At 43.1% G+C, this 16,903-nt stretch overlaps 1 protein-coding gene across 50 annotated transcripts in view; it reads left to right on the plus strand.

Annotated features, from left to right (window-relative positions):
• Window positions 1-16,903, plus strand: part of LDB3 (LIM domain binding 3) — a 144,834-nt gene that overhangs the window by 4,111 nt on the left and 123,820 nt on the right. For 18 of the 50 annotated variants that reach the window (XM_083614672.1, XM_083614665.1, XM_083614668.1 and 15 more), the window contains exon 2: window positions 10,612-10,739. In XM_083614672.1, coding sequence (XP_083470798.1) covers window positions 10,647-10,739 — 93 coding nt within the window. In that variant the 5' untranslated portion in view covers window positions 10,612-10,646. The other 32 variants (XR_014548297.1, XM_083614683.1, XM_083614694.1 and 29 more) reach the window with 4 other exon arrangements.

Genomic DNA, 16,903 nt, shown 5'->3' on the forward strand with positions numbered 1-16,903 from the left:
TTCCATGGCAATGGGAAGAAATGGACATGGACCTTGGGACCAATGTACTGTTTTTCCTCTCAGTGGGAAGAAAATGGCTGCTGGGATAGCTCAGCTGGAAAAGCATGAAACTCTTAAATTCAGGGTTGTGGGTTTGAGCCCCATGTTGGGCAAAAGATACCTGCATTTCAGGAGGTTGGACTAGATGACCCTTGAGGTGTCTTCCAACTCTTAAAGTCTATGAGTCTGGCAGGACTTTGGGTCTGGTGGTTCATCTCCCATAGGATGGCCTTTCCCCCACCTCCACATGCCCATCTGCACTTAGCCTCCAGCTGCTTATAATAAAAATTTAAAAATCCAAATAAATATCCATAAAAACCAGCTCAAGGAAAAAACATCATGGAAACAAAATCTAATAAATAGCTTCACTCCATTGTTGAACTACTAAAAATAAGTGACCAGAGGGCTCGTGGGAACATAATTGTGTTTGACTTTTTAAAGCGAAAATCCTGAACTTTATCTCCATCAGGGATACTTGCATTTCTGCTCTTTTTGTAAATAGCAGCGTATTGGTCTAACTTGGGCTGTTCTTCGTGGGTGGCAGCTCTTCAGCCACATCCCTTAGACTACACATCTTCAATCTTTTTGCACCCAGGACCTGCCTCTAACTCCAGCCTGCAGCACAGGAACCAGTTTAGATTTTGTAACATGTATGTCTGTTGCTCTTAAGAACTATGTACGTAGCGGCAAATAGTAGGGCTGGGCGATACCTAGTTTTCAACATTGTGATATATCACAATGTCTGAAATAAGGATGGAACTGTGGAGAGGCGTTGGTTGGCTTCACGGCTTTTCCCACATTGTGATTTTTTGCATGGCACACAGACACACACATCATGATTTGAGGGGTTTAAATGTGGACTTTGGACGATATATTACTACATCACCCAGCTCTGGGCTTTTCTGCTCCAATAGGAGGGTATGGGGGGGGGGGGAGAAGTTCTGATCATGATTGAAGGTTGGGGGGGCAAGGGTTACATCTCACCTCCCTACATGCTGTAGTCCCTAATTCATAGGATCTGCCTTATACTGAGTCGGACCATTGCGCCATCTAGCTCAGGATTGTCAATGATGACCAGAAGCAGCCTCCAGGGTTTGGGGCAGGGGATTTCTGCCCCCCTCTCACCAGTCCTACCTGGGGAAGCCAGGGATTGCTTGCAAAGCCGATGCTCTCCCTCTGAGCTATTACCATTCGCCTCCCAGCATTCAAAGTTGACTCCCGCCCACTCTCCTTTACTATTTTTTAAAGAACCTTACGTGACCCTACAGGTGACACGTTTACTGCCCCTGCAGTGTAGTCAGGCCTGAAGCATCTAGGGCATCTAATGGGGAGCAAAGGTCATCTCTCCTTGCCTCGTTTCACCCTTAATTGCACAGTAGCCAGGTCTGCCGGGAAGAAATAACCTGTGACTCTCCGATGCTTTGGCCAAAAGTGTTGAGATGACTGGGCACTTAGCTCTTAGGGTTCCAGGTTCACTTTCTAAAACGTTAAAAGGTACTTGGGAAATTTAAATGAAGCTTCTTTGACTCCTATTTTGCTTTCCCTCGTTTTGCCTTTACTAATGCTGCTGCCCCAATGTACCTTTGGAGAAACCTCTCCTTCCTTCCTTTCCTCCCTCCCTCTGTGCACACACTCTAAACTGGCTATATGCCTGGACTGGGCGATTGCATTTCTTCCTCTTTGTATCATTGTAAGTGCTAACATGTCTACGTGCTGCCAAAGAGCAAGAGGAGATCAGAAGCTGCTGGTACAAGTTGTTTAGCTCGATGCCCATCCACCTTTCACTCGGGTCAAAGGAAATTTCATCATTTCAGTTTCATCATCTTGCAGTTCCCCTTCTTCTAACAACTGCGGGATTGGACTCCGAATCATTTCTTGTATCACTGCTAGCTCCCATTTGAAATCCAGTGTAAACTGACGCACTGCTATGACTTCCTGCCAGGCAGTGATCTAATGGGACAATGTCAGTATTATTTAAGGACCCAAAGCCGTCGCCATTGTCAAGCTGCATTTAAAATTTTATGGATGGGTTCTTGGCTGAAAAGGCCTTGCTTTTTTAAAACACCTGGCAAAAGCTTTTGATCTTATGACAAAGCTCACTAGTGATGTCCTATTTGTATCTGTCAAACGGCATTAAAGGATTAGGGTATCCTTGTTCTCCTAACTGCATCTGGTCCTTTTGATTATTTTGCATTTGAAGTAAATAGCTTATATTTGTGACCCGGAGTATCTGTGGCAGATCTAGTGTTACTGCCCCTATAAAAGATCATGGCTTCAGAAGGAAGCTAAGCAGTAAACCTCCCGAAACAGAATTCTTGTTTCCATTTCAAAATATAAGAAAAGAGAAATCTGTGTAACCAGACAGTGTGTACAACTTTCCATTTCTCTTATGTTCCCATAAATCTGTCATATCTTTCAAAATGAAGCACCTAATATTAGGAAGAAAAGTAATGAAATCAGTCGACTTCCAACATAGTTTATGCAGCCAGAATGCACCAGAACTCAGTTCTGGCACCTCTCAGGTAGGTGCCATTGCCATTAAAAGAGAACAAGGGAGGTCATGGTGAGTTCTGGCGCCTCTTTTTCTAGAAAAAAGTACAGAGTTTACCAATGAGCATTAAATTTTGAGCAGGTCAGGGTGTAGCTTCTGTGGATGAGGGCTGTATGAACTTAGGAGCTGTACAGTGATGGTTTGTTTGTTTTAAAGGTAATGCTTTGGATCCTAACTTTCCTTCCATGAATAGAATAAAGCTTACATTTGTGGGATGGAGATTTTCCATCTCCTCCTTCCCTCTGCAGTCCTGTGCACCTCTTTATAAAAACATTCTGCCACTGAAGGGGATTGGGTGTGGGAGCCTCGCGATATGGCGTAGGGGCTGCTGATGGAGGAATGAGTTGGTCAAGAAGGTATCTACATTCAGCAAGTTGCTCTGGGAAGCTGTGCATTTAATACACATATGAGGTGTTGTTTCAGAGATGCTTTCCCAGATGTGCTCTCTTCAAATTATAGTGACATTTTAAAGATTGCCTACCAAACCCTGAAACCCGTCACACGCTTGAAAACAAAAACTTAATAGTCAGCAGCGCTGGCAGTAGGGGACACACCTTAAAATGGAGACTGTGTGTTGTTTAATGACGGCACCGTGATCCAGGCTGATGATGGGACACCCTCACAAATTACCAGGACATGTGATGCACGATGACATCTGCTGGGACAACAATGCCCCCTGTTGCGTGGGCAGCAGAGCCAAAGTTAACACTGACCAAGAGGGAAAGCATGGTGACAGGAGGCGTTGCCATGATGAAAGAGATCGTTCCTCTCCTGCTAGGAAACCTGGGATGTGTGGTCTTTGTAACCTGTAGCTGGCTTTTCATAAGGCAGCCAGTCAAGGCGTATCAAGCCCAAAGCTGTTAGCAGCTACAGAAAGTGATGTGAGGGGTGGCTGTGGCATTTGCTCCCTGCCACACCATTCTTGCTGCAGAACAAAGAGCTAAGTAGGGCACTTGACGCCTTGTCACTGTGAATCTCAATCAGAAACACTTCTGGTTTCTGGAAGTCCTACAACTGGAAGAGCAGGACCAGCTGGGGACATTTTGCTGCCTGGTGTGGAACAGCAAATGACACGCACCACAGAGACACACAGCGTTAAGTATCCCAGGCTGGTAAAGCTATTGTGACACCTGAGGTAGAACACCTCACAAGTGCCTCTCTCCCTCCCCAGCAGTAAAAATACAACAATAATGAACTCGGTGTCTTAACAAGTTTTTGCCTTTGCATGACATCCAGAATCAGCTGGCCTAAGGTGGCCTTAGGTCTCTGTGAGCTTTCAAAAAAAGAAAGCGAAAGCTGAAATTGTTAGGAAGACAAATTTTGCTCCCGAAACCAAATCGTGCACTTTATCTCCTCCAAACTTTGTAATGAAGTTATCAACGGCTCAGGACTGCAACACCTCAAGGACCGCCTCTGTTCATATGAACCTACCCAGACCCTGAGATCATCTTCTGAGGCCCTTCTTTGTGTGCCTTCTCCACGAGAGGTCCAGAGGGTGGCATCACGAGAACGGGCCTTCTCTGCAATGGTTCCCTGTCTGTGGAATGCTCTCCCCAGCGAAGTTCGCCTGGCACCTTCATTATACACCTTTAGGCGCCAGGCAAAAACGTTCCTCTTTAACCAGGCCTTTGGTGAATTGACATCCAATGCCCTTTAAAAATGTGGGTTGGGGAGGTGTTATTGGGTTGTTTTTGTTTTTATTATGTCTTTTGTGTTTTTATATTGTGATTTTGTGTTGTAACCGCCCTGAGACCTGCAGGTATAAAGATTAAATTATTATTATTATTATTATTATTATTATTATTATTATTATTATTAATAATAACAACAACAACAATAATAATCTCTCTTACCCTGCCACCACCATTTCTGCTAATAATCTATTCATACTAGTACTATGTCTTATAATTCAGCTGTAAAACGTCCAGGAGAGCGATGACTAACGTGAGCAGAGGTACGACAACTCCCTATCCTGTTTCATTATGAATTGTTTCCAGCATGGCAACGGATTTGACATTAGTTGTCGAAGCATGATGGTGTTCCTATTCTGAGCCACTACCTTGAGGTGTTCGTTCCTTCCCTCGCATGCCAGGCATATAATTGGGACGGTGCTGCTGTTCGCATTCTAGCAACACCTCCCTTCATAGGACTGTTTTTAGCAATCAACTAAAGGGCAGAATTCACTGAGGCTTTGTGAACTTTGGTCATTTTGGTATCTATCTTTGAGAGAGAATCTCATCCTGTTCCCTGAAATGATTTCAACAAATACTGCTTCCAAAGCCTTTGACCTTCTTTTTCTGGCTCAGTGTCCTTGCTATTTGAAGGGAGAGCGACTGTTCCTTTGTTTAAGGGAAATGTGAAACTGAAGTCTGTGGAGATAGGGTCATCGTCGAAGAACTAGAACTCCACCTTGTGGGACAGTGTGAGCTTCCAGGTACCTACATACTTTTAGAAGGCTACTTGCATCTCTGATGCAAACTCGCCCAACAGTGGCCTTGGGCAAGACTCTCAGTCCAAACATCTGCAATATTCCTGTTCCCTTACATAGCATCGAGAGCATGCCTAGCTCTTCACAGAGCACCATAAGCAAAGCAAAACTAAAACAATCCCTGACAGATTCCTCCTTCACCTGCAAAGATTATAGCTAAAATTATTTTAGCTAAAATGCACAGAAGACAACATGAAGAAGAAGAAGAAATTGTTGCTCAATAATGAATTACCTCTAGTAAATAATTAGCTTTTGAGTTCATTGGGAATCCGATGGTGTTGAAAGGACAACAGTTAAAACAATGGTGGACCACATGAGATGCATTTCATCAACTACGGTTCAGAATCCATTTTAGGACTTGCTCAATGGCACTGTTTTGAATTATTTAAAATATTTTGATATGGCTAGTCATAAGGAAATTAGAGTGGTTCACAGCAATAATGCATAAAACCATGCAGCAAAAAACAATATAAAATTTGAAATTAGAGATCAACTATTATAGCAGGATATTTTCTTAATTGCCAGTACAGGCGGTGAACTTTTTACACGAGGGTTCTGTTCCCAAGCCCCTGCTCACATCAGCAAAGCATGCATAAGCAGCCCCTTCCCCATTATGCCCTATCCCCATTGCGCCCTCTTCCGGGTCCGAAAGGACCCATACATCAGTGATTGCGTGTCAATTGGATGTGCCTAAAATGGTCGCTGCCGGTATACACTTGGCAGCCTAGAAAAGTTTTAAAGCTTAAAGCAGAAAGTGCCTGCTAAATCTCTGTTGGCAGAGCATTCCATAGGACTGTACCAATAAAACTAAATGTTCTGTTTCTTATTACCAGATGAGCTTCACCAACTCAGGGGATAACCAGCTACACACCTGCAGATCTCAGTAATCCAGCTGGGATACAAGTGTTCAGGCAGTCACTAACATAACCTGGACCTAAACTGCAGCCCCACATAGAGAGCGTTGCAGTAATCTAGTCTCAAGGTTACCAGTTAATGGACTGCAGTGGTCATGCTATTGTTAGCTCCAGGAACAGCCATAGTTGGTGAGCCAGACGGAGCTGGCAAAAGGTACTCAAAATAACAAAGGACACTTGGGTCTATAGCGACACACTTGCTCCTTCAGAGGGAGTGCGACCCCATGCTGAACAAGTAACCTGCATATATCTCGGACATGAGAACTACCCACCCATAGAGCCTCTATCTTCCCAGGATTCAAACACAGGGTGGTCTACACACAGGGGAAAAACCACTATAAATAAGTCAGAAATTATATCGTTATAACAAAAGGAAGAAATCCCCTATGGAAAACTGTGTTTAAAAATTTTCTGCTCTCTAGCGCCATCTGGTGTTGCATGTTTATAGTGCAGTTGAATCATTGCTTTTTTACTAATGTAGCTGAGTCCCCATCCACCACTGCATTCAGCCAATAATCCAAAGCTTTCACAACCTCTCCTGGTTCATATGTTAATAGAGATGTGTATCATCAGTATACTGATGAAACCTTGATCTAAAATTTGCAATGAGTACTCTCCAGTGATACTCTCTGCACACGGCCTGAAGATATGAATGGAATGACCATAAGACAGTGCTTCCGATACCCATCCCACAGACTTGACCTAGGAGGATGCCTATCATGGGATCAATGATATTGAAAGTTGCTGAGAGATCAAGGATAAGTAACTAGGTCATCTCTCTCACAATAAAGATCAACTCTCAGGGAGAGCAAGGTGGATTCAGTTCCAAAACCAGCTATAAACCCAGATTGTAGTGGATCCAATTAAACATTCTCATCCAGGAATACCTACAGTTGCTCCACAACCATCATCTCTCCACCAGCTTTGTCAAGAAAGGAGTGTTGGCAATTGGCTTGGCAATTGGTTTATAGTTATTATGCACCACTGAGCCTCTTGGGCTTGCCGATCGGAAGGGTGGTGGTTCAAATCCCCGCAACAGAGTGAGCTCCCGTTGCCCTGTCCCAGCTCCTGCCAACCTAGCAGTTCAAAAGCACGCCAGTGCAAGTAGATAAATAGGTACTGCTGAGGCGGGAAGGTAAATGGTGTTTCCGTGCACTCTGGTTTCCGTCACGGTGTTCCGTTGTGCCAGAAGCGGTTTATTCATGCTGGCCACATGACCCAGAAAACTGTCTGTGAACAAATGCCAGCTCCCTCGGCCAGAAAGCGAGATGAGCGCCGCAACCCCATAATTGCCTTTGACTGGATTTAACCGTCCAGGGGTTCTTAACCTTTTACCTATTATGCACCATTGCGTCTAGAGTAGGCTTCTAAAGAAGTGGATACACAACTGCCTCTTTAAGGGCAAAGGGTAACACCCTGTGATGCCAAGTCTTCTTGTTTTTTACTAGCAATCAGCCAAGCCACTCCATCTAGCTCTAATAAGCCAGGATAGACAAGGATCTAAAGAGCAGGGGATGGCAGGAAAGAAGTCTTAACTTTTTTTGCAGCTGCTCAGAGTGATCTATTGGGAATTGTTCTGTGTAATGAGGCCCTGTTACATCAAGGCTGTAGGGAGTTACAGAGAACTGTTTCGTAGTCTTGTGTGACAGGTTTGCAAAAATACTCTGCAGATTTGTTTATTTTTTATTTTTTTAAGAGGGATGATAGCTGTGTTGTTTGTCCCATAAGAAAAATACCAAATCTATTTTAGGCAATACCTCTATTAGCCCAACCCAAATTTCACAAAGTTTGTGTAAGCTTTCTAAGTTCTACAGAACTCTTCCTAAGTCTGGATGATGATGATGATGATGATGATGATGATGATGATGATGATTATCATTATTATTTAAATGGAAGAGTATCTGATTTGCCAAGACTTGCTGGGAAGGTGAAACACGGAAAATACAAAAGAACTGCTGTTACTCAAGTCTGCCCCCATCCTTAGGTGAAACACACAGGTTCCTTGGCAAGTAGAAAAAAGGGAGAAAGGAGAAACTAGACAGATAAGGTTAATTATTTTTGTATGCAGCCAAATGACGTGAATAGAGCTTTTAAGAGATGTGAGGTCATGACCTGATCCTTGGCCATCTTAGCTGAATTTAGGCAGCCAGAGGTGAGTTGGCTGATTTAGATGGTGAGGCTATAAAGTTCTAACTAGAAGAAAAAGATTGCTGATTTTTAAAAAAAATGTTAAGGAAAAGAATGATTGGGAAAGAAGTCTAACGCCACTCCTTAAGCTCTGCTCTCACAGCCAAAAATCGAAGGCCAATGACAACCCATTTGAAAACAACACTTTATTTGCTTCAACATCCTTCTCCCACATCACTGAGTGCCCTGGTGAAATAATTCACTGTGATTAAAATCTAGACCTGCCCATCAGAATGAAAAAAGTCTCTCCCCGCTTTCCACCCCTTCCCTCTCCAACCCCTCTCCTCCAAGATTTGGGTGTTTCCCCACTCAAAACGGAAAAATACAGGGGAAGGTAGTGTATTTTTTGGGGGGAGGGGGAACCAGCAATGGAGCTACTCAGAAGGTTGGGGACTCCCTGATCTGCCTCGACATGGTGTGATTAAACTTAGGGACATGGAAATCTGCTGCACACCACCCCAATTTATCTTGTTATTTGGGGTGCACACACAGAGAGCTGTTGGACATTCCTGTCTGACAGGTGCTTGCTAGACAACCCTCGTTTTTGCAGTAAAACCAGGAGGTTTATCAAAGCCTTGGTAGGCCATTGTACCTGGCAGGGGCGCCAACTCCTGGGGGCCCATCCCTTTTGGCCCCCCAATGTTCCAAAAAATCAGGGCCAAGCATGGAGCAGCTTCAATAGCCAACTCCTCCTCCTGCCATGGAGGGGAAGGAGGGAGGAAGCAGCCCCCGGCAGGTAGCGGCGGCAGCAGCAACAGCAGCAGCAGCAGGAGCTTCAGGCCATTGGAGCCACATTCCTGGCTCCCCTGAGGTCCTGACGTGACATTGGGATGTTTTGTGCATGCCATCATGCGCTACACCAGTCCCTGCACCTCTGGAACCTGGCTGCTGGGTTGCATTTGGTTTGGTAGTGGGCAGGTTTTTTAGGACTGTTCTGTCCCAAGATGCATTCATTCCGGTGTGTTACAGGAGAAAGAAAACCTTCTGTATATAAAAAAGGTCACAACTACACTATAAATTTAAAGCACGTTTGAAGAAACTTTAAGGGTGCTGGGAATTTTAGCCCTGTGAGGCGTAAACGATGGCTCCCAGGATTCTTTGGGGGAAAGTTATGTGCTTTAAATATATGGTGCAGATGAAAGCAAGTGTGGTGTGGTGGTTAGAGTGTTGGAGACCAGGGTTCAAATCTCCACTCAGCCATGATGGCCACTGAGTGACCTTGGGGCCGGCCATTGATGCTCAGCCTCAATCTATCCTACAGGGTTGCTGTGGGGATTAAATGAGAAGGGGTGAACCACGATTGCCACCTGGAGCTCCTTAGAGAAAATGTGGGATATAAACACAATAAATATGGAGCCTATGGCCAGGGTGCTAAACACAAGAGGCCCCCGATGCACACACAGTGTGCAACATGATGGAGGCTGGCTCCACTTTCTCCAGCATCTAAGAAGCCTCTGCGTGAACACTGAAGAGAATGAGGCCTTCAAGGAGGGTCAAGCCTCAGAGGGAGGAAGTTGCCTCAGGCAGCTGACTGAGGCTGTCACAAAAGGGAAGGAAATAGTTATTCAATTTGTTGCCGATGGTGGGTTGTTTGTTTGTTTTACCAGGGATAGGGGCTTGGTGTATTTTTCTGCCTCAGTTGACAAAATGCCTTGAATGCCTTAGGGGCGATATACCCCTTGGTTTGGGGCAGGGGACACCACTGGCTGCTCACCTCAGGCAGCAAAATATCCTGAGGCCTGTCTTCCCAAGCCAGGGGGCAAATTCCTAAGGTTGTGCAGCCTTAACATTTCAAACGCGACATGTTTTAAAACAGGGGTGCAGTCCCTCTTCCTTCCCCTTTATTGCTTCTCCTCATTTTCCAGAAACCCTAGTCATATGAAAACAGAACCACACAATGGTGCATTTAATGCTCTCTCTTTCACACACAGTCACAGAAACACATTTGACATAGGTCAGGGACTGTACGCTAGGGAAGCCTTGCGAACGGTGCTATTTACAAGTGAGTATATAGGCCAGAGGTTCCTTTTAATGTGGTTGTTTTTTAAGCAGCTGACATGCTTAAAAATGACATCCTCTTCATTATCTTAGAAAAGTGGCTTTGAGTTTGAGGAGGGGACCTGAGGAGTCTAGAAAGGTCTGCTAACCTCCCAGGGGGGGACTATATTAGACCTCTGAGTCACAGAGGTTTTGCATAGCCGGTGTTTGGTTACAAGCCTTTTATGGGCTCCCTCATCAGGGATATCAGTATCCGCATTATAACTCCTATCTATTCTTAGGTGACACTTCGGCAGGACTGACCAGGCAAGAGACAAAAAAGATCTTTATTTTTCTGCTTTAAATTGAAAGAGAGAGAGCGAGAGAAAAGAATATCTCCTTTTTTAAAAACCAAAATACCCACCTGTGTCCCCCCCCCTCCCTCTGTTTCACAGAGCTTCTGGGGTTCCTGGCGTAAAAGAGAGATAATATGTCTTACAGCGTGACTCTCAACGGACCCGGACCATGGGGGTTCCGACTGCAAGGGGGCAAGGACTTCAATATGCCTCTGACCATCTCCAGAGTAAGTGCTAACAACTCAAAATACCTCTCGAGATTTGCTTGGATAAGGAAGCAAACCTGCTTGTAATGGTGTGATCTGACCTGGGCAGATATGAGAGAGAGGGAGATTGTATTTGGTTTAAAATGGGAGGGGGTGTCTATGAAGATAGCATTAATACAGTGCTACCCCTCCCCCCCCAAAAAAATGTGTGCTGCATTTGCGCCTTCTCTGATTCAGAGAAAATATGAACAAGCATATTTTAGCAGCGGATCTTCTCTCTTCCTCTCCCCACAAATGTTTCTGTCTGCAAAAGTGTGTCTGAACTGGCGATAAAGAGACTCTGTTTTGCATAACGTTGCCCGTACTCTGCAAACTAAAAGTCCACATCGACAAGGGTGTGGGTGGCACTGAGTGTTAGCAAACCGGATGACTTACCCAGAAAATATAACAACAATCACACCAAGCTCTTATTTCTGTTCCCCTTGTATCTCATCCGGGTAAGGCTTATCTCCTCCTTTCCTGCGTTCAGATAAAATAGTTAAGCTATCAGAATGGTTTGCAACTGTCAGTGCCAGAGAGAGAGCTGAAACGTTTTCAGCATCTGAAAAAGACACTGGTGTGCTTTTCCAGCAAAGTTTTTCAAATTAATAGGATAAGCTTAAATCCAGTAGTGTAGGCCTCTGGGGTGTGAAAAACAATGCCTTGCATTAAAAAGGTACCTCCTATTTTCTGCTTCAAGTAATGCATTCCTTAATTGGTGCAATTAGCCTTGACTATTCTATTTATTGCAATTCCAGTCTTCCACTTTCCTTAAGAACTATTGGCGACCTAACCAGAGGAAGGCCTGTTGGTGGGGCGCCATCTATTTCAGGGACTTCCTAAAAGGATCAAGATAATTGGGGTGGGTGGGACGGGGGATGACTCTGACTCCTTAATGGTGCTTGCAGTCAGTTTTCCGTTTACCTATATAATTAGACACAAAGAATGTACACTTTGGAGTTAAGTACTTGGGTTTATTTATGACTGCTGCCTGAAATGTACCTTCCAGTTATTTAGAAGCATACAGAACAAAACAAAAAAAAAAGTATTTGCAATGTATTTGAATAGTCTAAAATCAGAACATGAGAATTTCTCAGAAATTTTGGTGGCCAGTTGCAATCCTTTACCCACCAACCTGGATAGTAGGCTCCATTGAACACAACAGGACTTACTTTGAGTTGGCATGTATAGAATTGCATTGTAGGTTCCGACCCAAACATCCTGTCTCTATGGAAGAGGCTACAGTTCTGTACCTGGTCTCGTAGGCCACCCATCCCTCTCACTTGCTGTGGGGCACCATGAGAGTAGTGTTCCTTGCAGCAGAGGGTTTCTTGGAGGAGTGGGTCAGCTGCAGGATCAAGGGGAAAGTGGGTTGGGAAAGGCCACAGATTGACTTTTCACCTGTAGCCACAGGGCTGTTAAAGAGATGAACCACTTCTCCTGAGACCGGACCACAGAAATCCTGCTGAAGACTATGGGGCTGTTTAGCTGTTACTTGCCTACCTCAACTCTCTGTGTGGTGAGATCAGGAGTGGGCTTCAGGTCTGAACACTTCTCTCCTCCTCTCAGAAGTGAACCTCAAACCAGGAGAGCCTTCATTTATCTGGAGGCAAGAGTAACTGTACCTTGGACTCTGAAATTTCTTTCTACTACAGGTTCAATATCCACAATAAAGCATAATTTCCACCTTTGGGGAGCAGGGCGGAAGCGTGTGAGATAAAAGCCCACTCGCAATTTTACCATGCTTAGAAGTGAGCTAGGTAGGCCTAAGAGAAAATGAATTATCAATATGCTTATTCTAAATGCTTTGGATGTAGCAGCAAGATAGATAACTGGAAATAAAAGAGATAGCCAGACAAGTGTGGCTGCATGGATGTTTAAATTTCCTTCCCTGTACTATGTGGTCCTCAACCATTGGTGAAATCCAGCGGTGTCTGTTCTCCAGCAGAATGGAGTCTCTATCCTTTACGTCTCTCATGCAGCCTCCATAAATTATTCTGAATAGTTTGGGGACCCTCTGGAGCATATTTTGAGGGAGGGGGCACTGTGGCAGCAGGGGGAAGGGAAGAGGGAGAAGCCCCCTTGTGCAAAATTGGGTGCCACCCAATGTTTCTTTGGGAAATATGAATAATCATTTGTAGTTGTTTGGAGTGCAGGAGACCACTAAAATGAACTCAAGTAGTCTAAGCAATGAACCTATAAAAGCTCTTAATTACTATGTCTTCTCCACTGTGCTTGGCACCTCTCCTGTTTTCCAAGCTTCCTCCCATCCCAGTCTTCTCATGCTTAATTCTGAACGATCCAGGTGCATATACTGTCCCTGTGGCATTTTAGCTCTGTTGAAGAGCACCTATGGAGGAATGTGCATGAAAAACTGCATGGTGGGATTTAAAACCCGTGAGGCTTTCTGCCGGGAGGAGGCTAGATTCCAGACTGTGCTTATGATTCTCTGTTTTGCAGTGGTCAGAAAGGTTTTTCACTCCAAAGTAAGATGATTTCCCCCCTTCTCTATTCTACCTGGCTTTTCTTCCTCAGAGAGAAAAGTACTATGTAAGAATCTTCTAAGGGAAAAGAAGTATTAACAGGATTAGGCTGTGGTTGTGATATCCGTACCCAAATCCAGAGCTACAGTGTAGATCAGGGATTGTCAGCCTGGTCCCTACTGCCCACTAGTGGGCGTTTCAGGATTCTAGGTGGGCGGTAGGGGGTTCTACGGCACAAGCAGAATCCTCCTTCCATCAAGCACTGGTGGGCAGTAAGGAAAATTTACCATCAAGAAAGATGCATTAGTGGGCGGTAGGTATAAAAAGGTTGACTACCCCTGGTGTAGATCTTCCAAGTTTGGGGCCCTGGTGATAGTTACTGAAGCTGGAAATGCCCCATAGAAGTTTATTGCATTGAGCAGGAAAAGGTGGAAGGTGATTTATGGGATTGCAGATTACAAAGCTTCTATATATTACAAAAAAAGAAGTATCACTGCACATACAAAGCTAGCATATCAGGGAAGCAGCTAGAACGTTTCTCCTGACATGTTAGTTTTCTAGGTACAGGATATTTTGGGGTTTTGTTTTTTTAAGGAGAGCATTAAAACATATTATGCCCCCATCTGTTATTTGAAGTGGTAAAGTCCAGTAATAGTTGTATTGCACATAGACACCCATGAGTCACTCCATATCTTCCGTGCATGTATAATTTTGTGTATGTATAAATAATACAAATGCCTTGTTCCCCCAAAATCTGTGAAGAGCCTATTGGAGCTTTACAGTTCATGGGTATGTTAGGGATCCAGTCTTGAGTATTCATTAACTACGTGTATACAGACAAGAACACCGTAGTCATTTCACATTGGCAAAAAATTAACATAGTAAGTGGTTTTCAGATACCAGTTGGTGCCAGACTTCTCATGGCTGTGTGTATTAATATCTGCAAGATAGAGGGTATGATCAGCCCTAGCATTTGCCGTGGAAAGTTTTGGGGTTAGTATTTTTCAAAATTTGAGCACTAAATTGCTCTGCTAATGTCAGGAAAAATTAAACTTGGCTTTAGTATTCATGTTAGGATAAGGCAAATCCAGAAATAGATGCTAGACCAGCATCTGAGCAACAGAGCAAGAGCTGGATTTGTTATTCATGACACACAGTGAATCCATTGTTGAGACTGATTTGCAAACATGAATATACTTTAAAAAATATTTTTGTAGATACATGTTTTAACACTTTTATTAGGAAATTGCATCTCAACCTTTCACGTTTGTTCCTATTTCTTATATGCATTTATTCATCTTTTTATGAGTATTTTCGGGAGTCTCTGAACTTTCCTGTAGCTTTTTTCTTGCCATGATAATTGACTGTTTGCTCATGGGGAATAAGGAAATAAGAGATACCTAGAAGCTGCTCTCAGAACATCCAACCAGCTATCCATTTGAGTGATGATATCACACAAAGCTGTAATTTTCAGTACTGTCCTATCTCACTTTTATACTGTCCTCTCTATAAAAGCGTCATAAACCAGACAAGAAGCTCCTTTTTGTCAGGAATAAAGTTTTATGGGCTGTTTGCTATATTACCCTTATTACAAATAAAAGTGGCACCTAGGCACTGTATCAGGAATAGTTCTTACAATTTACCGGTAAGTTGTGTGGGACTTTTACCACCAGGTACATGTAGCCTCTGGTGTAAGCATCTTTATATATATATATATATATATATATATATATATATATATATATATAAATCACTATCAGGGCAGAGCATTTCATCTTTAGAAAAGAGGTCCAGGTGTGAATACTTCTTCTGCAATGATCTCATTTACCTCATTCAAATGTTGTGCTAAACCAAAGGGTAGCTAACGTGGCATCCTGTAGATCAGCATTTCCCAAACTTGGGTCTCCAGCTGTTCTTGGACTACAATTCCCATCATTCCTGACTACTGGTCCTGTTAGCTAGGGATGATGGGAGTTGTAGTCCCAAAACAGCTGGAGGGCCAAGTTTGGCCATGCTTGGTTTAGCATTACAGTATATGAACAAGACTTGGGATTGTGAACTTCCTCTCTCCTTTCTTTCTCTGACATGGCTGAGTTGGAGAACAGAAGCTTTCACTTCCGTTTTAATTCATTCCAGTTAATTGAGGTTAATATTAAGCATTGTTTATTGAAACAAGCCACTTTCATGAGTTGCATTTTGAATCGGCTCTTTTAAATAAATTGTAATTAACGCTAGCCACACTTTGTCTAAATTAGGACATGGTGCTAAAATGTAGCTAGTTAAAAACAAGCAAAAGCTCCCAATCTCCTCCTCTCAGCTATAACCAGAGGATAAAAGAGAATGGAAAGTGTAAAAACCTAGGAAACCTTAGCATAATTCTAAATCATACTTTTTAGTGTTGTGTCTAAACCCGGCCACTTTGGATAAGTCACTTTCAGCCTGATTTAACACACAAGAATTTTGTAAAGATAAATGAGAGAAAAATGGTTACTCTCCTTAGACTCTTGGGGCAAGGAAGAAAAATATTTTTTTAATGTAAATGACATAACCGTTGTGTCATAGATTAAGCTACATGGATATTCATACTTCATTGACTGTAGCAGCAACTGAGCATGTATGAATGAGGCGAACCCAGACCACAAACACAACAGCTGGAATGTTCCTATCACCAAAATGTCAACTCAAACTCAGTATCTTGGCTAAATGCAGATATGTCAAGGAGTCTAGTTGGTTACATGGTATTTTTAAACAGTGAGAATGGAAGATCTGGTTTCTGTTCTTACATATGTGTATATATATATATCTTGTGGTGGTTCATTGGTATGGGGGATTTTTAAAAATTATTATTCATTTATCCAAGTTACACATTACAGCAAAGAACTGGTAATATTGAGATGAAGAAAATATATGGTGTAAGAAGGCTTAAGTCAAGAGTGGGTTCTTAACTTTGTGGTGTGAGTCTGGCTTGCTGCTGGCTTTGGAATTTGCATGTCAGATGCACATGCTAATATATCAAATGATAATTCACCCAGCAGTCTTAACCCTTTCCCCATGCATGCTTCAAACAAACCATTTTTTAAAAAAAAATATTGCCACAGGTATGTTGTTTTAGTTATACATTTCCACCTCATTTCTTTTTTAAAAAAACCAAACCTCCTTGGGGGGGGGGGGAGCAGCTTCAAAACTGAACTAGGAATTGATACAATTGTGTGTTTGTGATGGCACAGTCCCAATAATACAGTCCCTTGACCAGTGGCTCCATATCATTAAAAACCCTTTCTGACCCATTTTTAAAGAGCTCGCTTTGGGACAAAAGCAAACTGCTTTGCAAAGCACCACGACTGCCTTTGCCGTTCTCACACTGGTACACTTGTACAGACCCGCAATACTGAAAAAGATCAGTTATCAACTGGCATCACATATCCTCACACAAAAGGTCTCATATAAAACACAACACCTGGATATTTGCCATATTTATGTCGACGTAACTGAACACTTACGTAATATGTAATAGCTACATAGCTTCCAACATAACTAAATAGCTTCCAACATAAAATAATAATAACAAAAGCTCAGAAATTAATTGATGGCTGGCAGAACTTTCAGTGATTCCCTTCTGGGAGGTCCAGGTGATCTGATCTCTGTTGCGTCTTCAAAAGCATG

The sequence above is a fragment of the Podarcis filfolensis genome (genome assembly GCF_964270895.1).
Source record: "Podarcis filfolensis genome assembly, chromosome: 5".
NCBI classification, from domain to species: domain Eukaryota; kingdom Metazoa; phylum Chordata; class Lepidosauria; order Squamata; family Lacertidae; genus Podarcis; species Podarcis filfolensis.